A 21,491-nucleotide genomic window follows, 5' to 3' on the forward strand; every position below is an offset into this window, starting at 1 on the left:
TCATTTGTTTCTTGCTTTTGTTTATTTAACACTCGAGTTTGCACCGAATAACTTCATTCAACAAATTATCTAGTGAGATGAACTTAATGGTCAAAATTCAGGTTGTGGCAAAGAAAAATTTATTCAGTGTTGTGTTGAACTCAATTTTTTAGTCTTTATTCTTCTGAAGTGCTTGACATGATCATATATCTGAATTTACAAGAAAAAAGGTGGAGATGATTTCTGCAAGATTCAACACCTCCAGAACTCTAGAGGATTTCGCATCCTTTTATTATGTGCTCATAATATGAAACAGAACAAAGTTACAATAAGGATCCTGGCAAAAGTTAAAATGGTGAATTCAAGAAAAATTGACCGAAACCCATTTTTGAATTCTGACAGCAACAACAGAATTGAGAATCTGCACTGAAGTGACACGGTGTGTTACATGTTATTTTCCTCACCATCAATAATAACGCTTATTTCCTTGAACTCCTCTTAGCTCTGCTGGTCTTGAGCAGAAGTGCATCAAGTAGAATGGGTATACAAATATTGCCTCGAGACATATCCACTTGTTCATGTACTTTAGAGCCGTCTTTTGCCAGTGACTTATTATTCATCTCACCTTCTTCAAAATTTAAAGCGTTTGGGAAGTACAAATGCCCTCTTCTTTCACCAGCTCTAATGCCGATTAGCCTCCCCAGGGATACACTACTGTCTTGGAAGAAAGATGCAGATGACTGGTTGTAACAAGAACATAATTAAACTGTGAGAACAGGAGAAGATTACAAGCTCCTAACTTTTCTTGCTGGTTCAGGTAAGAGGAGTAATTATTTCACATGATCTTTGGTGGGATATGCAGATGCTTTTACTGTGTGAAATTCACTTTCCCAAAATTGGAAACCTGCGTTAACTCTATGCTATAAAGTTTAAAACCACTGTTATGGAAAACAATTCTGAGGACAAGTGGTCCTCTTCACAGGGAAGTAATTGTCAGCCACTTGAGCAAGGTGCATGATTCCCTTCCATAAATATCTAACATAACAGTACAGCCTATAAATTATGTAGTTAGATATAGACTTAAGTAGATGCAGTAAAGATATAATCATGTAGGGATGTGTAAAGTATGTTAAATGTAGATCCACTTTCTTTATTATCAGATTGATCTACCCAAGTGAAATCTATCTACAAATTTTGGTGGAGTTAATAGGTTCATCTGTGGGAAGTACAAACTTAATTACCTCTGTATCAAGGTTGGAGGATGAGAAAGAGGAGAAGCTGGAAGATGGTACGTGCAATGAGTATGACCCCACTGGAGCAACTGGTAGTGATTCTGCAACTCTAAGCCTCGTGTACAGAAAGCTGAGCCCAAGTGGCCATCCAAGAGGCATCTCATCATTCTGAGAAGAGACACACATCAAAATTGCTATGCACTATGATCAGAAAAAGTTTTGACCAATTCATACGCATCAATGTTTTGATTTATGTAAAATCATCAGCAGGCCAATCAGAAAATTTCCCAGGGAAACTGGTGAAGTTGGAATAGCAAACTGTTATCTCATCTCTTGTTAGCATTGCCAATGAAGACGAAATCAAACTTCAGCAACTATAAGAAGATAATTGTCTTTTTGTTCCTCATGTATAAGTAAGCAAGCAACATGAGCAGCTGAATCTTCTAGTTACCAGAGAAATTTGTGCGCCTAAGTTAATCTAGGCAGGCAAGTCTACCACAAAACTTCACTGAATTGGAGAATATGAACAGAAACGAGAACAACGAAAAAAAGGCAATGCAATAAGGTACCATTAGGTAGTGTGAATTTTTTGTATAATCGTCAATGAATCTTCTTGATGAACATATTATGAAAGGGAAATGGAACCGATCTTCAAAATGGCAGAAGGCTTTCTCAATGGTGAAGCAAATTTATCAGAAGATCCACCTATGGCAGCCCAGTTAGTCAGAAAGATTCAGCTGTTCAGAGCGGTTGTTCTTACTAACAGGGTTTCAAATTCCAGTTTCAATGCAGCAAAATTCTTTCACAAATGAGTCCAGGTTTAAATAAAACCTCCAAAACAATCCTATTATTATCAGTAACGCTTCGAAGAAACTTTCAAAAAAATCCAATAAATTACTTCTACTGTGCATCCTTCTTACTCTGATATGGTGAAAAGCATGTTCATGGAATAACTCAGTGAGAATGAACTGTCGGCAGAATTATCTTTTGATGAGTATTTAGAAGACGGTTCTTGAAATGAAAGTGAATGATTAGTGGTTAGTATGGGCTATTTCTCCAGATATTTTTCAGATCTGTTCCTCACCCATGTCGTACATCTTAAAACTCTTCTCTATTTTTGCTGCCTTTACCTTTGGCCCACATCATGTGCCACTGCTAGACTGCCATAACTAATACAGTTATCATATCAATTACAAAAATAATTGAGTGAAACTATACTCCTAAACCATCCAATTCGACATGTCATTCTGAGAATGAAAATAATTTATGTGATGCTCATCTAACTAAAACTATTAATTAGCAAGATTCTTATTCAGGACCCCATTCTAATTGATGTCATATTAACATAATTTGCAAAAATCTATCAGTTCAGGTACTGAGTTCTGACAAGAACCTTGGATGGGTTTTAATGAAATGTAAATTCAAAAGACTACTGATTTGCCAACCCTACTGTCATCATCTTCCTGGTTAGAAGCACCAATGAGTCCGTCCTCTATATCAGTCCACCAAGAAAAGTACAAATTTTACCTTCATTGATTGACATGGTCTCCTTTCACGTTCACCAGACCTCCAACTCAAATAATTAAGACATCCAGGTGCATAATATTCGCATGTTACTTTCAACAAACATTTGCCAAACTTCACAATTCCCAAAACAAAATGACTACCTCGAGCAAAGACTCATTTATATTCGGCTCAACATGACATGCAAGAATACCCATAAGCAAACAAGAAAAATCTCCCTGAACCTTTAAGAAGCTCAACAGTAAAGAACAAGACTCAGAAGTAATAACCGCGCACGCTGAGCTAAACCAGAGGAAGAAAGCTTCAGTTTCCATTTACTTGATATCTATGGATGAAGTGACATTAACAGTCCAGGAAAACTATGATCTTTCACTGAGACAAGAGTGACATATCAAAACCCAGAAGAGAGAATGCTGAATAGAAGAAGAAGAAGATAGAAAGAAAGAAGGCATACTGAGAAGTGAGAATATCCTCGTTCTTACTATTGTGCTGAATTTTAGCAGGAAAGCGAAGAATTATTACCTCTCTAACCATGGCTTCTCTCCCCTGCTCCGAGAAGTTGAGGTTAATGGTGATCACAGAGGACACAGGGAACGAAGAGAAATTTGTTTCGGAGAAACCAGCGGCCCGAGGATTTACGTGTCACCTGACTAGTATTCTTCCTTCCTTAAACACTAGACATTTAAGAGTTTGGGTCCCATCTGAATGTTCAGCCTTGAATATCAATCACCTAAGCGAACGCATTACTCCAAATCAATTTTTTTTTTTTTTGGGCAATAAATACAGGAATGGCTTTACCGTTAATTAAGCGCCATATTTTAAAATTATATTGGGGAGTGACACTTGAACAGCCATCTGTGAAAACTGAAAATGAAGCGTTTCCATGATCATCCTCATCCTTTAAGTGATCTCTTGGTTGTTTCTAGCTTTTTCAGCATGGGGTCGATGTATAAATCAAAACGGTTGAGATTGAAGAACATTAATGACCTGTTTGGTTGGTAGTAAAAGGAGTGATGAGACATTTACAGATTACAAGCAATTTTTGTCGCTGCTGATTGGTAAACAAGAGCTAACATCGCAAGTGATGTGTGATCAGTGTAGAGCACCTTGCTTTCATGGGTAACCTACTAATGCAATATATTTTCTTGAAGATTTACTTGGTGAACTACTAATGCAATTTGTATGATTAATTTATGTTGATTATTGCACTAAACTGAAACCAACTTACTACCTAAGTATTGTTTGGTGGGCGTTTTGGTCTTGTCATTCAATTTGATAATTGGAATTTTTTTTTTGGGGGGGGGGGTGAAAACATTGAAACACTTATTTCTCGCGCCTAGAATCAGTAATTCGTTGTTACTTACCGTGTATGATAGGACTTCCTCTTCTGGATTATTGTCTAATTATTATTTTTAAATTTGACAGAAATACAAAATGTTAATGAACGATATTTTATTATGAAACCAGGAGGCAAATGGCATGTGGAATAGTTAATTGTCATGTGATAAATATTAAATTCTTTTCTATATATGCAAGTTTTCATTTTTTTTTGTACGTGACAACAAATTAAAATATTAAATCTTAGTAGTCATTATCTAGTTGAACAAAAGTCATGAATAAATCCACAAACTAATATGAGAATTTGGTAATTTCGCTTGTCTCTTTGTTGGAAGTAAATAATTGATAATGATAGTCTCCATACAACCCGTTAGTATATTCAATGGACTTAACCTTGTTGACAAGTAAGACACCATAGTAAATGGGGCAGCAGGTAAATAATAAAATTCTCCCTTCATTTTAAATTACAGGACACTTTTTTTTTTAAAAAAATTCATCTCAAAATTCTATCTCTCTCTATAATTAATTTTATTTTCCTCCCTTCTCTTTTTAATATATTAAATAATGAATATTTTTGAAATTTTATATTTTTATTTTGAAAAAGGTTATTAAGCATATTTAGTGAGATTTATTGATATGTGATATTTTATCTAAAAGTATCTTATAACTTGAGACGAAGGGGGTAAAATAAATGAGACCTATACTCTATTTTCATGCAACAACGATATTTGTGGAATAGTGTTGGTTCAATTTATGAAGAGATTTTAACTACTGTCTCCGTTCAAAAATATAAAAATTTATCAAGATAAAATGTTTGAAAATATAAAGTATTTTATGTTTTTAATGCATTATTAATAAGATTTTTTCAAAAAAAATACTCTTAAATAGGAAGTGCAATTAATAAAAAAAATTAATTAAAATATCTTATTAAATAAAAGTAAATAGAACTAAAAACTAGTGCCTGAATTTAAAATGGTTAGGCTTAAAAATTTTGAAAATGTATCAGGGCTGTGTTTTTTTAAGCCAACTTTGGCCTTTAGAGTCAAAAGTCTAGCTTTACAAGTCTAATCTTAATATATTTTTTTCTTTTTTCAATTTAAATATCTAATACACAAATTTATGATAAAAAAAACTATCATAGATAAGATTAAGTTTAGAAAAATAAATTGAAGTAAATCCATAACAAATATATAATATGGCAACATTATCTAAGTATCATGAGCAAAAATATTAAGGTTGAGGAACCTAAACATCAATAAAGACTATTCAAAGATATTAAGCCTAAACATCCAAATACCATAGCAACACTGTCCAAGTATCATAGTAACATCAACAAAAACTAAACATGGGCATTAGCAGCATTATCATTATGGTTGTTTTTTTTTTTAACCTAAAATTATAAAAACAAATAGGGCCTAAAAACGTCAGTGGGATGGCCTTTTAAAGTTGAAATTCAATTATAACCTCTACATTAGTGATACAATACTAGATAATTTGAAGCTTAAACAGGACTCAACTTGTTTTTTTGACTCTAAAGGTAAATATGAAAAAAATCTAGAACTTTAAAAATAATTAACTAATTCATTAAAAATGTAATTCAGTTAAAAATATCTTATAATATTAAATGAAAGAAGTATATATATTTAAATAAAATGAAATTATTTGTGTAATTAGATGTATAGAGATGGGAGGTTAATTTTAAATGGAATAAAAGTAAGAGATAATGACAGTTTAATTTTAAAAGACGGAATTAATAATAGTTAAATCATATAAAAAATAAGTTATACAGTTATAATCTAAGTTATATTGAAACTTGAGCTGAATTTATAATTATTTAAATTAATATTAATAGTTTTTTTCCAAACATTAATATCATTCTTTTGAAAATTAGAAGTTCAAGGGTGGAGAGAGATGGAAGGGGGAGGAGTTGTGCCGTGCGGGCTGTGACAACTGACAAGAGGAAGAGGCCAAGGAATGAAAGTGTCGGTGTCCGTAGTTAGCACTGGGCGGCATAAACGAAGATTGGCTCCCTCACTTCTACAACCACCAAAACAAACATTTGCTCCCAGCGTCTGCCACGTCAGCTCAAAAGGTCCGGCGAGATGGGGCCCCACTTGACCCATCAGCTACTCGTCCTTCTAAATTTGGCTTCCTAATATTTTCAACTTTACTTCTCCACGTCACCCGACGCTTGAGGCAAGACGTCCACGTTGTTCTCATAGTTTAACGGCCCACTCATATCCCTCCACCTGGATTTCTTACCCTACTTTGCCCTTCACCTTCTGCCACCTGGCATGTGTCTTGTGGCCACTTATCTTTTTCGTGGGGAAAGGAAGGGAAGGGAGATTTAGCAGCTGTTTAAAATTATTTTTATTTTATTATTTTAAAAAATTAATATTTTATAAAACATGTTTTAAGAATTAAAAAATAATAAAAATATGTATTTTTATTTTTTTAAATAATAATCTCAAAATATTTAAAAGTTGTTTCAATTTTTTTATTTTTAAGAATAATATTTTTATTTTTTAAAAACATTTTTAAAAAACACATTATCAAATATATTTTTTATTTTAAAAAATAAAAAATTATTCTTAAAATAAGTTACCAAACAAGCCCTCCATACGTTAGCCATATGTGAAATTCTCGAGATTTGCAGCTACAAAGGATTTTGTTTTGTGGAGCTTTGAGAGTCATTAACTTGTTAGCTAGACGCACATGTGCCACGATGCTATTTTTATATCTTTGATCATTTTCTATCGATAAAAAGGTGTAGAATGTTGATAATATGATAGAAAATTCTCCTATAGAATTGTAAATCATTTCTATTGATGCCTTAATCTCTGAACTATGTAACTATTATTATTATTATTAATCAGATTCATTTTTATTTGTCCGCTCATTTTTAAAATTGTTTAAATTTAGATAAATACTTTTAAAACAAAAATAAACTAATTAATTTGCTTTTTCTCTTAATACCAAGTGATAAGTGGTCCATTAACTTACGGCGACAGCGAGGGAGATCATAATGAGTTCATGCCGATTTTTCCTTGGATCTCTAAGCACATGCTCCTTTCAAGGAGTTAATGAATTGAATCAAGCAACATTTTTACTTGCCAATTGCCATCGACAAAAATTAAACTTGCCGTAAACCATCTTTCATTATATATGTATATATTATATAAGATATATTTAGTGAAAAAGAACAATTGTAATATTATATTCATTTCACGGAAGGTTTATGTCGTGTATATTTTAAGTCAATAAAAAAATACTTGATTTTAAAATATAATAAAGTTTTAATTTATTATTATGTAGAAATATCGAACAAAATTTCTAAATCCCATGAGCCTCCCATATAATGAAACATAAAATTGTAAAATAAAACCATGTTTTCCGACTTTTTTTTTTTCCCCGGTACAACCATGTATGCGAACTTTTCGTAATCATATCATTTTTTGATCAACGGTAATCATCTGATCTCATAGCTTTCTTTTCGCTCCTTGAAGATTGACAACCGAACTTCCCGATATTGAATAAGAGGCCAACGTAACTGTCCAATGAAGCCCGAAGTAGAAAGCCCATAACAGGCCCAAATAGTTCTATATGTTAAACCAAATGCCTCCGCACCAAAAAAAAGAAAGAGTAAAAGACAATGCTCTCTTGTTTGTTTTGCTAAAATTACGGAGATTCATTCTCTATTTTTAAGAATTATATTTTAATTTAATATTTAATACTGTTAAGAATATTCTGTCAAATATTTTAAAGTATTTAATTTTTTCTTGTCAATATGTTAAAAATTTTAAAATTATTAATTTGTCTTAAGCTAATTCTCTACTTTGTCTCTGAATTTAAAAAAAAAATTTACATTATCAAGTATGTGAATATCTAAATATATAATTTATTTTTAAAAAATAATGAGATTTAAATAAAAATAAATGTAAATTATATTAAATAATTGTATTAAATTCGTATTTCAATAAAAAATTTTATCTGCGCGTTTGAATATCATTTTAGATAATTTATTATTTAAATTTTAAAAATTACTAATTAAAAGTTTAAATATAAATAAAAAGGTAAAAAAAAATGTATGCATTAATTTTTTTGTTAACTTGGATGACTTTTGTACAACATTTATATTTATTTTAGTCCTACATATATGACATAATGATCAACTAATGATTAAATAAATAAAAATAAAATATTAAGAATAGGGGATATGTTTGTATTTTGTAACTATTCAGACTAAGAAAAGTTTGTATAAATTTTAAAGATAGAATGAAAGCATTTATAATTAAAGTAACATAAATGGGAGGTTAGAGTATTTTATTCAAAAATAAAAACAGTTGTTGGGGGTGGGAATTGGGGACAATTTTTTTTTTTTTTTAAGAAAACACAACTATTGGTATGTATAATTTAACATGTTTTAGTATAAGTCCTGTAGCTTTTTTTCCTCTATTTTTTTAATATATTAATAAAGTGATACTAACAATGTTAAATATGTTAACCTGTGATTAGCACCCTTAATTTTTGTGGTGAAGTGAAATTATGCTTTTATAGATTGAAACATCAAAGAAAATAGGGTGAACAATGTTATTAATCTGTTAAATCAAAATTAAACTCAGTACAAGTTAACAATGTTAGTTATAAATCACCATATTTAATATTATTAGTGCCTTTCCATTGTTCTTTTGAGTATGTTTAAACAAACAAAGGAACTACTGTTACCAGCGGGATAAACATAACCTAGAGAGATATTAAAGAGCAAAAATAAAAAGAAAATTGACACTTATATTAAAACATGTTAAAATAAAGCCGTAGGAACTTATATTTTCCTTTTTAAATATATACTAATGCGCAATAATCAATGCCTATAAGGAACATAAGGTATGGTGGGGATTAATTATATGTATTGACGATCACTCATAATATTTTTAAACACAATAATAAACAATAAAAGTATTCGTGGGAAGAAAATAATGATATTTTTTTATGAGAAAATAATGATAATTAGGGTGCACTGGAAGTCACTAATAATGCTGGTATATCATTGCTGGCCAAAAGAAAAACAAAACAATAACGGTGACTATTATTGTTGGATTGGACAGAGTCAGAGACAAACCCTTGTTAAATACGGCACTTCAAGAATTGAAACGACTCAAATTAAGGCCTCCCATTGTTACACATTAATTTGGCCCTACCAAATTGATTAGCCATCCCATTGCCTAGTATTAATTTCAAGGCCTGCACTTTAAATTACTGCTAATTCTTTCTTTCTGTCTCATCAAAGGTACCACTAAACACCATTCATTATTCAACGCCCATTTAAGATTTTGAAATTTGGTCTCTATTCTTGCATACCAATAATATAGTTTCAACTTTCAAGATAAAATATCAGGTGATTTTAGGAGAAGTAGTAACACGTTCTTCACTTGAATTTTGTCAATACTAGAGAAACTTTTCCTACAATGCATTTGGGATTTGACTTTTTCTTCCTAAATGACAAAATAAAAAAGAGAGATTAGGAGGAAAATTTTCTAAATGTAACATCTACAAGAAAGAACAGGAAAATAAATTCTAATTTTAATGTGTGTGTGTGTGTATATATATATATGGCATTTTGCATATTTTTATAATTAAAAAAATAAAACTCCCTCATGTCCCGTTTGTATAACCAAGGGTGGAGATTGGGGGAGGTCAATAGGGGTCATGACCCCCTAACTTTTTAATTTTTTTAGTAAAATGTAAGAATTATATATTTTTTTACTTCATAAGTTGACACATTATAGAAGTTAAGAAACATTAGATGAAATTCTCATTTTAATTCTATATATAATTTTTTTACATATATATAAAGCAACTATTTTAGGAGTTTGAAAAAGCCATCGGATCTACTTATTTTTAACAAAATAATACTATGTATATTCTTAAAGTATTAACATCATTTTATGTTTAATGAAAGAAATTTTGAGAATTATTATTAACAAATTTTATTAAACATTGGGTAACAAAAATTTCAAATATATTGAATACTATGTGATTGATATTTATCATAAAATCACTTATTCAAAAGTTAAGAGGTTTGATGAAGCTATTCTTCTAAAAAAAAATTACTTTTTTAAATAATTAAGATATTGAGATTTATGATATGAATGATTTACTCTAATATAATTAGATCTCATTGACATTAATTGAGCATTATTAATGGTTGATATATTTATTTACTATGGATTATTAATTGAAAGAGTTAAATAGTAAATTCAATAAGTAAGTAATAAACTTATTACATTAAATAAAACATTAAATTTCAATGATATATTTAAATCATTTACTGCTCATAGAGATGATAAAATTTTTATCAATTAATGATAATTTATATTGAGAAGAAAATTATTAAACATTTATTGTAGACATGATTTTTATACTATGAAAAATCGATAAGCAAAATTTAATATATATATATATATATATTATATGTGTAATTGAATATAAATATATATTATATATATATGTTAAAATATTTATATCACGTTAGTAATATATATATTTAACTTTTTTATAATTATCATATATATTTATTATCTCGATCTTTTTTAATAAAAATTTCTAACTCTGGCCATGTATATAACCCTTTTAAGGGGCATGTTTTGGTCTTTTCTATTTGACCATTTTTAGAATTGTCTCCTACATTTATTGCTTTTCACAGCATGCTCAATTTTTTCACAATTAATCAATTAGGTGGAAAGAGATTATGAGAGAGGGTACAATTTATAATTCATAGGATAACTTAGAAAAAATATATATAAATTATTGACAAATTCAATAAAACTATACTAAGTTAACAACCTTTTAAAAAAAAAATTATTGTGAACGGGAGGACCAGAAGGAGAATGTGAATGTTTTTAAATTTTTAATATATCTGTGACTTAATTACTCCCTCTTCTAAAAATATGAATATTTTTTGAGATTAATATTAAAAAATATAAGACATTTTAAATGTAAATGTTTATAATTTTTTTCTTTCAAAATACCCTTAATTAATAACCACTCAACATTTTCCCTTTAAATAAGATATAATATTAAATAAGGGCAAGCATAAAAAGATATCTTATTTTAAAAACAATTAGTTAATTTATTGGAGGAGTAAGTCAATTACAAATATCTTATATTTTTAAACTAAGAAAATATTATCAATCTCTCATCTGATTAATTTATTTCATCTTAGGCTTTTCAAGTTCCCTCATATTCACTAATCATTCCTCTTCACCAAAGACCATGTTGGATTGCTAGAGAGAGAGAGAGATAACATTCAATATAGTTAAGGCATCATTTTTAGAAAATCAAATAAACTTAAGTCTTAAGAGATGAATATCGAATCAAACCACTCGTTTGATTTTTTTTTTTTGGGGGGGGGGGATAACCCTTCTCTGGTAAAACTTAAACACAACAACAACCGCAACAACATAATAATAACAATAATAATAATATAGTAATAATAGTAGTTAGTAGTGATGGCCACGGCCTCGTGAAAAGAGACATCATCCCGTATTTATTTATCTGCCTGAACGTGTTAGGTTTGTTTGATATGTCTTTATGTCTGCTCTAACGTCAAAACCTATCGACATTCTAAAGTTCTCGCTCTCCTCTCCTCTCTCTCTTTTTTATAATATAAGATTCAACCTTTTATGCGTCAAAAGCTAAATACAGCCTTCTAGCTAAGCACACGTAACATGCCAGCACTGTAGATTGCCTCTTTATACCCAAGTCAAAAAAATTGGTGACCCACTCGCAAATCTAAAACCTCCGATTAGAGCTGTCAATTAGGCCAGTTCGGTCCTAAAAGGTCGGCTCTTGAAGGGCCAAAACTTAAACGGGCTGATTCTAATTAGCCCGATTACATACCAGGATTTTATTTTTAAGGCCCGACCCTAGCCCTTAGGGCTAAAGGGCCGGCCCTCAAGGCCTCGACCCTATTTTTTAAAAAATTATTTTTTCAATTAAAAATTATAAATATATATTTATAATCATAAAAAAAGTTATTATTCATAAAATTAAATTTAAAAAACAAATTTAAATCAATTTACACCACAACAATAAAGAAAACTAAAATATTTAAGTCTAATATCAAATAGCAATGTCAAAGTGAATACCAATAAAAATTAAACTTAGCTAATATTATTAGCTAAATCTTAATAAATGAATGAATGCATTTAATATGTTATTTTTTTAAATTATGTATTTAATCTTCTATTTTTTTATATTATAATTTTTTTAAAAAAATTATAAACGGGCCTAAAAGGGCCAGCCCTTTTATTTTCGGGCCTAAAAGGGCTGGCCCTTTTGGGCCCGATTTATTTTTTTAAGGTAAAATAGAAGTCCGGTCCTTAATTTTTTGGATCTAAAGGGCCGACCCTACAGGCTCGATCCTACGGCTCTAGTTGCGACCATAACAAAGTATAATCAAACATGGGATCTTGTCCCACCGCTAATCACGGGAGAAAGAGAGAACCAACCATATTTGCGTCAATATTTTCATTATTTTAAGAATGCCTCTTCCCACTTACCAAATCACTAAATAAACAATTGGCATTTGAAGAGGATAGCTCATTCTCTTGACTTGTGCACTTACTGTAAAGCCAAATTAGCAGTATCTTCACAGCTCTATTCCTTTAAACTGAGATTGACAGAACTCTCAGCCTTTTCCTGTCACAGAGAAACTGATACTGAGATTGAGTAATTAACTGTAATTTGATTCTTAATGCCACAAGAGTAATGGCTTCAAATTTCATTGGCTTTAAGGACATTTTTTATTTTGAGTTATTTCTTCAAACAGTTCGCCTGGGACAACTGATGAGGCAGAAAGTGATGGTACAAGTGCTACCTTCCACAACTGCCAAAGTAAATAATTAATATGTGGTCGAGATTGTTTTTGACCTTTTGTTTAGTCACATTTATTGCGGGCGAGTGAGTTCAGCATTAATGGTTAGCTCCCACTGCAAGCAAGCACATTGATCAGTATATCTCACTTTATCAGTATGGAGGTAGAATTAGTACTAGTTTAATTGATCCTTCAATTATTATATCAAACTTTTAAGCTGAGGTTGCCCTTGCAATAATATTGAGTCTCTTTACCACCTACTTAAGATTAATAAAGTACCAAAAAGAGAAAAAAAAAAAAGTAGTGCTTCAGTGACAATGCGTAAGAGACTACAGTAAAACTTTGCTGAATATTTACTTAATAGTTAGTAAACCGTTTTAGTTAAAATAGTATCTAACATAACATGGCTTGCCATTACTGGCACGTCTGATGCAACGCGTGAGTACGTAGTTTGTTTCTAGTCACGTTTGGCTTATTGCTTGATGCATAATTTTTCAAAATCTGATTATCATGTAGTTTCATGATAATGTTGTCCAATGGCCACCAAAGGGAAAAAGGGAGGACAATAATCACATTGCCATATCTAGATTAGTCATTCCAATAGGTAATTTTAACCTAAACCCATTTAGTTATGAAATCAAACTTGAGTATCAAGTTCAAAGTTCCGTGTCCGAGGTCCAAGAACCAAAGGTCTCAAGAGAAAGGAGATAATTTATGCACAGTTCTGAACAAATTAGGAAAACTGATTTGTCCCCAGTTGCAAGAGATGGTCATATCAGAAGCTAATGAAAGGCAATTTGTCCAATATGCTGGAAAGGGACATATGTACAACGAAATGGACATGTATCAGTCAACTCCAGAGTCTAATAATACTCTTTCGCAGTATCCAACAAAAAATGCAAACATGTGACAACCTTAATACATCCGGAATTATGATTTTCTAAATGGGTAGGCACAAGGAAGGACAATTGTGAACAAAATTGAGAAATTTTACAACAAACTCGTGATTTTTGTCCGCCTCTGCTTCTTCTTCCTTTCTCTCTATCTCCTTTAATAGTGAGATACTTTGAAAGAGTAAAATAACCCAGAACATAATAATTTAAGATACAAGAGAAAGAGACGCAAGCTTATCTCAGTTATACAACTTACTGATAGATTTAAGCAGAAATAACTCGTATTATGCAAATTTCCAGATCATGACACAAACTACGCAAGTCCAGAAACAAGATCTAATAGTATTACTGCTAAGTAAGAACCCACCATAAATAAACATATTCCTCAACATTTTTGTAAATCTTTTAATCTAAAGCATGGGAAAACATCAGAAAGACACCCACACCCACAGGCAAAGTGAATTCTTCACTCTGAAAACATGCTCATGGCTCAAAGTCTTCTGGTTCATTTTCAAACTCTTCCTGGTTCTGGTATCCTTCAAATGAGTTGGTGTTCTCATAGGATTTTGCATTGTTTTTGCCAAAATAACCCCTGTTGTTCTCCCAGCTCCTAGCGTTCACTCCTCGGGATGAATCTCCATAGAGGGCTGGGTCATACTTCTCAGCGTTAATATCATAGAAGTATTTCCCACCCTCCATAAACCTTGTGTCACTCATCCCTTGCTTCTCACTATTGTACCTGTTATTTGCAGCATTATTGTTGGAGTAGTAATTGTTCTTTGCAGCATAGTTGTTGTGGAAGTATTTGTCATTGACAGCATTGTTGTTGTTGTCAAAGTACCTATCATTAGCTGCATTGTTGTAGTAATATTTCTGATTGTTCTGATTCTCCATAGAGCTGAACTCATTTTGGTTTCCTCCGTAGGCATCGGTCTTGTAGTTGTAGTAGTTGTTGTTGCTGTAACCAGTTCCTGTGAGCTTAGTGTTGGTGAATTCCTTTTGGTTGGTATTATAGGCATCGTTGTTGTAGTAGTACTTGTTAGGGTATTTGTCCGTGTGCTGCTCGAACTCTGTCTTGTATGGTTTGTAGGTTGTGGTGGTGGTGGTGGTGTGTTGGGGCAAATTGACCAGACTCATGGCCATACAGGCCATAGCTGCTTTCAGTCTCAGGCATGAAGAAGGCTCTGCTCTGGTTTGTTTACAGGCTCTTCCTTTTTGGGAAGCTCTGTCTCCTTAACACCTTTGTTGGTGGTGGTGGGGATGGTGACATGGGTGACTTTGCTGAAGAACTGACTGTCTCTGGCATGAATTTGCAGAGACATGAAAATAGATGTGAGAAGAAGAAGAGAAATGCAGTTTGAGAAGGAAGAAGCCATGGTTGACATGAATGTGAAAGAGAGGGAGGTGGGTTTGGCTTGGAGAGTTTGTGTGTTTTTGTGTGTGTATACTGATGAGCAACTATGGTAGTGAGTATATTTTATAGGAGAACTTTAACCTTCTTTTAACCTCCCTCCTCCTGATTTTTCCACTCATTAGGTGCAAATGGGACGGGGACGCTTGTGATGATGTTGGATGATTGTGGTCCCTCCACGAGAGAAACTTTAGTTGATTGAGCTGGGGCCCCTCCCCTCCATTTTTTTCTTCTCGTTAATCACATTTAATAATCTTGTCAAGATTCTACTTATTTTTTTCTAATGGTAAACAACATTATAAAATCCAAATCTTACTGTAGTCACAGCCGAATCCAAAGAGACATAAACCTTTAACTAATCTTTCACAAATTTGTTTCCTGCGGCCTGCAGGCAGACCCATCACAACTTGGGTATAATCTAGTAACCAAGGTCTCACATGGTGCCTGTTGGGAACACGGAATCATTCGTTCTCAACCAAGCAGATTACAGTTAAGCCCTCATGAAACCCAGTTGGCGAATGTGATCAAGACTTGAGAACAGCCTTAAATTGTGGGGTACATGATAGTGTTCCAAAAAAGTTGAAACCTTGATAGAGGATAAGGCTCCAAGAGTAGTGTAGAAACAAGTAGGAGGAATGGCCCGAGTAATTATGCGCTGATTGAGGAATGGGTGGGACATGAACATGATGACATTGGGCGCACGCAGCATGTGCCCTCTTTGCAATGTCTACAATATGGGATGCACCTACCCCCTTCTTTTAACTACGTTTTAGGAGCGATGGCCCGAATGAAAGCTATTCGTTTCACTTTTTCTAAACTCATCTCTGCCAATTATGGTGGTAATTAAACTTGACTTCGTCCTTGGCATTTTCTCAAACAGTCTTTCTACTGCTAAAACTACACAGTTTTCAGTGAGTGAATATCGAATTAAAATTTGAGCAATGTAGCTTACAAAAGGAGCCTAGCATTTAATAGCAGACAAGGTTATTCGAGTGTCAAATCAAACTCCCCCCTCTATCAACTGGGTACGTAATTTCAAGTCATAATCTCTATGAGCAGAGCTTTAGGCTCTGAAATCTAGGTTGATCAATGTGAATGGAAGAGCTTTATGCAATGAAACTTTCCATTTATGAGTATTGACGTCAAACCTAAATGTGACACAGGAACAACTTCCCTCAATGCAAATCAAAATTGAGAAAAATGGTTCCTATCTTTAATGAACTCTTGCATTTCATTTATGGGTTTTTATTTCAAACCAAATTTACAGACAAGTAGCTTTCCTCAATCAATCAAATTACGGTTTCACAGGGTCTGGTAGATTGAATCATTCACCAGTTCTCTATCCATCTATTGGTTGCAGTTGAGCCAAGCCAACTACTCAGGGTTGGCCATGTGAAATAATTGAGGACAGTGATGTGAAATGTTAATACATCATCTTGTTTAAGGTCATAGAAGAGCAGGTAAGTTGGGGATCAACCCATAACTGAACAAGATATGCATTATCCAAAAACTTTCTTGCATGTTCTAAATAGTTTAAACCAGAAAGGAAATTCAGTTTTCTCTTAAGAAGTGAAAGATTTGTTCAGATGTTGAGATTATTGTGAATGCACTATGAAGGAAGAACCATATAAAAAGAAGAAATGAAAGTGAAAGAAGCTTCTATCTTTTATTCCTCCAACTAAAATCTATTTCCCATTTAATTATTACTTCACTAAAGAGACTGAAGAAGGTGCACCTACAATCATGTTTGTTACCTGCTAGTTTCATAAAGTAAAAGTGTAAAGCTCTTCTACTTGACTAGTCCAAAGCCTTGCACAGATAAAATAGAAGGGTAAAATGGTTAGACTGTAAAAACTTGAAACACAGAGAAAGAAGTGTATGGTTTAGATAAACAAGTTCGTGTTACTGTGTTATTTTAAATTGGAGATAAATTGGGATCGTAATTGGCGAAATCACTTTCTGCGTCATTTCCGAAAGGAAGGAAAGAAAAAGAAAAGAAGAAAGAAGAAAAGGAAGACGAAGAAGGACAAAGTGAAAAGTCCAAATGGTTGGAAAAAGCAAACCAGAGCATTCACTTTTTTCGCCTCTCCTTCCCGCCGTTTGACTCAGGATTGGAATTTGGCATTTGGAGCCGGAGGGGCGCATTTGAGAATACTATTATTTTATTTTGTTGTATTTACGTCTTCTCCCTTATTGATAGCATGGATTGACGGTAGTCTCATTCCTCAATCCCCATTTTATTTAGCATAGATTATGTTTCTATTTTTTGATACAAAATTATATATTTAAAATATTGTTTTTAATTAAATTATTCTATAACAAACTCATACTAATATCTCTCTTAAGGTACCGAAAGGCAATAATTGACGTCTATCAACTAAATTATTATGTCTATTAGGGTTATAATTTGACATTCAACTATTTACTTAAGTGACCAAAAACATTATCATTCATGTTAACTTTAATTAATTATAACAGAGTCTTGTTTGGTAGGACAATAACTTACATTATATATGCATTTGCTTGATAAACAATTAAATTTGAAATTTAAAAACAAATAAATTTACAAACTTTTACATAAATTAGTATCATAATTTAATAATTCATATTTTAAAAAAATGTCGTGGTCATGTTTGATTTTAAAAATATGTATATGCACATGATATATGAAGGAAGTATGTAATTAAATCTTTTATAAAAAATTAATACAGTATATTTTTAAGAAAAATAATTAATGTTATTTTGAAAGTAATTCAGGTTTGAATTCTTATCTCTTAGGATGCTTTGCGCACAATTATAATAGAAAAAAGAATGGTGTAAAAGAAATGAGAAACATTTGGTTTGACTCGTCAAAAAATCAAATTAGTTTATCATGAAAATTTAAATTTAAATTTTAAGATATGTATTTTTGTTAAATAAAAAGGACAAATATATCTCCGAGATAACCCGTTGATAATAACGAACCCATACAGTAAATATCATGTTTAGCCTAGATGCATGGTGATAATATCACAAGTTTTCCATAATAGTTGGCGATAGAACAAAAAAAAAAAAAGAATAGTGTAAAAGAAATAATTTAATGTAATTTATATCCATACTTACATGGTACCTGAGAGCAGAAAATACGGGTTAATCTAATTAAAAAAAAAAAAAACTTAGGTCAATACAGGCCATTTCAGCTTCAACTATGCAGGCAAGTGGGTCAGCTTACATGAATAAGTAAATGTAAATAAGATGCTCACGAATTGTGACTGTAATTTGAAGAGTGATATAATGAATAAGGATTTTTATGAGATTATTTTATTTTTCCTTTTCTCCTTATATCCGTTTCTATTTCAAATTTAGCAAACTCAATCTTAAAATATTCAAAATTCATCCTCCACAAAAACAGGTCCACCAAACTTCTAAAAGTTGCCACCTTGAAAGCCTTGAAGTAATTCATATTAGTTCCTGCCTTACTGTTCCTTTTCACATGTCTCAACATCTTTCATGGTTAACTTCCAAACATTCAGAAAGACATTCTATTTGCTAATTGATAGGCTGGCTAGCCCTTAATTATTGTATCATCTATGTTCTAAATTTTAAAATATTTTAAAATAAAATTACGTATAAAATTGATAATTTAAGTTAAACTCAACATGTTAGTTGAAACTCACTTAAAAAAAAATTAGGATTAAACTTAACAAAATAATAGTTTTTCGATGTTTGGGCACTTAAATAGGCTTGAAAAATTCACTCGAACCCAATTGAGTTTAGATTTGACTAGAAATTTGAAATAAAAAAATTATATTTTAAAAAAAATATATGAAATATAATAAGTATTAATTAATTCTTTAATTTGTATGTCCATTTTATATATTATATATATTTGAGTGCATTATTATATAATTTTTTTAAAAAATTTAAAATATTATATTATCATATTTTTATTATTTTTAATCTATAAAATATCTCAAAAATAATATTTAAAATATATTTAATATTAATTTTTAGATTTTAAGGCCCGCATTTAAAAAAAATTGAATCCTATACATCATTTAAATATTCAAAACATATATTTTATACCTTTTACAAAATAAAATAATTAGTTTTAAGGTAAAAAAATTGAATTAAAAATAATTTTAAAAATAAAATTCAAATATTCAAGCCAAGCTTAACTATTTGAGCTTTTCAAAGAGTTAAGCTTGTTTGGATCATCTAAATAAGCTCAACTAGCCTGAATTCCCACTCTAATTACATATACCAACAAAATTTAATAATGATACTTTATAACTTATTTTTTTAAAATAAAAATATACATTTTTACAAATATCCTTCATTTAACATCATTCTAAATCTACAATCATTTCAGTTCTTTATAGAAAGCATTATTAGTGAAACATTATTCATCAATTGTCTTATGCGTTGGAACAACATCATTCTTTCAACATTGTCTAATAACGTGAGAAAAAGTGAGTAAAATAACCCATGCTTGCTGCCTTCTTTCGACATACATAAAAATCCCCAATGCATTTGCTTGTTAAAGGAAAGAAATAGTAACAACAAAATGCTACAGCATTTCATGAGTCGAGGGAGGTTAGTTCCCCCGCCCCTTCTTTTGGCTAAAAGATGAGGGCAAGTTATGAGAAGCAGCAGAAAAAGGAATATCATGCCAACAAGACAGACTAATAACATGTAGTTCTCATAGTGACGAAGATAACCTCAATTTGAGTTTCATATTCGACTTAATCAGTAAAGCTGCACTATAAAAATTCAGCTATCTAAGCACTCAAAGCAGTATGGGACTATGGAGGACATTCTCCTTTGGGAGGTAGTCTTGTGTGCTGGGTGCTCTAAGTTCATGATGAGAGCAACATCCATGCACCCATCACTGGAAAGGTACAAGAGCAGAAGCCTGAAAACATGTAAACTTGATCAAAGGGTGATATCATAAGAAATGAAAAGGATCTGTAGAAATGTTATAGTGACTGATCTATTTTCAAATTGGATGGTAAAGGATATTTAAATCATACCAGGAAGAAAACTAATTCATCATTAGCAAAAGCTGAAGTCAATTTATGTCTTTTCATCAAATCCTTGATGAAAGCTTGAAGCTGCAATGAACATGCATGCAGTGAAGAATTTGTTAGTGCATAGATCTTGGGTTCCTTTAAAAGGGGATATGGCTAAAAATATTCTGAAATTATTGACATGAAAAAATTTTGAATTTAAGAATTTGATGCGCTGGAATTTCCTTGAAAGTAGAAATTTAGCATGCTCACGATTATGTATGTGTCATTGAAGGCTTTTGCTATGCTCAGCATATGGTTGTTTTAAGGTTCTTCCCTTTCTGATATACAGAGATTGAACAGATTCGTTGCGAATTTGAGCCTCTTTATCTCTATTTTCTATTAGTATAAGGTCAAAGAATATCTCATTCTTTACCAGGTAGTACTTGCATTTAACCTAATAAAAAACTTGTCTCGTAAGAGGCAGATTTCTTTTTTTGGCAAGTCTCATAAGAGGTAGATATCATCCCCTAAAACCTACTAAATCTGGAGAGAAATATTATGTTATCAAGCAGACCTGGGGGTGGTGGTAGGTTTGGGCCAATAAAAAAGATCTCTTCATCTGATCCGTAGCCTGTGAGATCAGAAAATTGGCTGTACTCCTGTCACCAAACAGATATGATTGCACTGCCCGAAAATCATCAAGAATGCTGTTGAAGAACTTGAGGACAAATAAACATGAAGTCGACTGAGGTGATCAAATCACTTATCTAAAAAATTAAAAGTTACCTTCAAGAATGTGCATCTTGGAAAGCCTGCTAACCTTCGAGCCTTCATTGTCCTCATCTTTGTACATACACACATACATAAACAAGGTCAGATACAAATTTTAGAGAATCTAGAACAGAAAATAAGAACTGCATATTTGTCTAGTTTCCAATTAGAAACTATAAAATGAACTTCATTATTCAGCAATGTGAAGAGCTTGCTCAAGATGCTGAACTTGAATCCACTGCTCTGTCACTATGTCACCCGTCTGAATGAGAGATAAACAATAACAGCAGCTAGTTAATGTACGTAGGAAGAAACATTAAACTGGATGAAAACAAGAAAAGCATAATGGCACGATTATAAAAGCTGACTCCTTTTTGAGAAACAATGTTTTACACACTGCATAAGAAAGGGATCCGCAGCATCCTTAAATCTTAACCTCTCCAAGTTTTTCTTGCAGCGCAAAGCCTATCTTATGCA

The 21,491-nt window shown here is 31.8% G+C and overlaps 2 protein-coding genes and 1 pseudogene across 3 annotated transcripts; all 3 read right to left on the reverse strand.

Moving 5' to 3' along the window:
- Positions 1-219: 219 nt before the first annotated feature.
- LOC129300346 (uncharacterized) lies at positions 220-3,617 on the reverse strand. 2 transcript variants are annotated; one of them, XM_054938911.1, is made up of 3 exons: positions 3,258-3,617; positions 1,221-1,379; positions 220-719 (listed from the first exon to the last, which is right to left on the reverse strand). In XM_054938911.1, the coding sequence occupies exons 1-3, from the start codon at positions 3,267-3,269 to the stop codon at positions 459-461; spliced, it is 432 nt and encodes a 143-aa protein (XP_054794886.1). In that variant the 5' UTR covers positions 3,270-3,617; the 3' UTR covers positions 220-458. The 2 variants fall into 2 exon arrangements, with proteins under 2 accessions (XP_054794886.1, XP_054794887.1); XM_054938912.1 differs by lacking the exon at positions 3,258-3,617 and adding an exon at positions 1,781-3,224.
- Positions 3,618-13,895: 10,278 nt separating this feature from the next.
- Positions 13,896-15,288, reverse strand: LOC129300345 (protein E6-like). Its single transcript, XM_054938910.1, is given in 3 exon segments — positions 13,896-14,951; positions 14,953-15,022; positions 15,024-15,288. Coding segments are annotated over 3 exon segments (900 nt in total). The 5' UTR covers positions 15,227-15,288; the 3' UTR covers positions 13,896-14,324.
- Positions 15,289-20,090: 4,802 nt separating this feature from the next.
- Positions 20,091-21,276, reverse strand: LOC129300344 (uncharacterized; annotated as a pseudogene).
- Positions 21,277-21,491: the final 215 nt, after the last annotated feature.

This window comes from Prosopis cineraria, unplaced genomic scaffold (genome assembly GCF_029017545.1).
Source record: "Prosopis cineraria cultivar Desert tree isolate PC_DT_omini unplaced genomic scaffold, ASM2901754v1 PC1543, whole genome shotgun sequence".
In the NCBI taxonomy this organism is placed as follows: Eukaryota; Viridiplantae; Streptophyta; class Magnoliopsida; order Fabales; family Fabaceae; genus Prosopis; species Prosopis cineraria.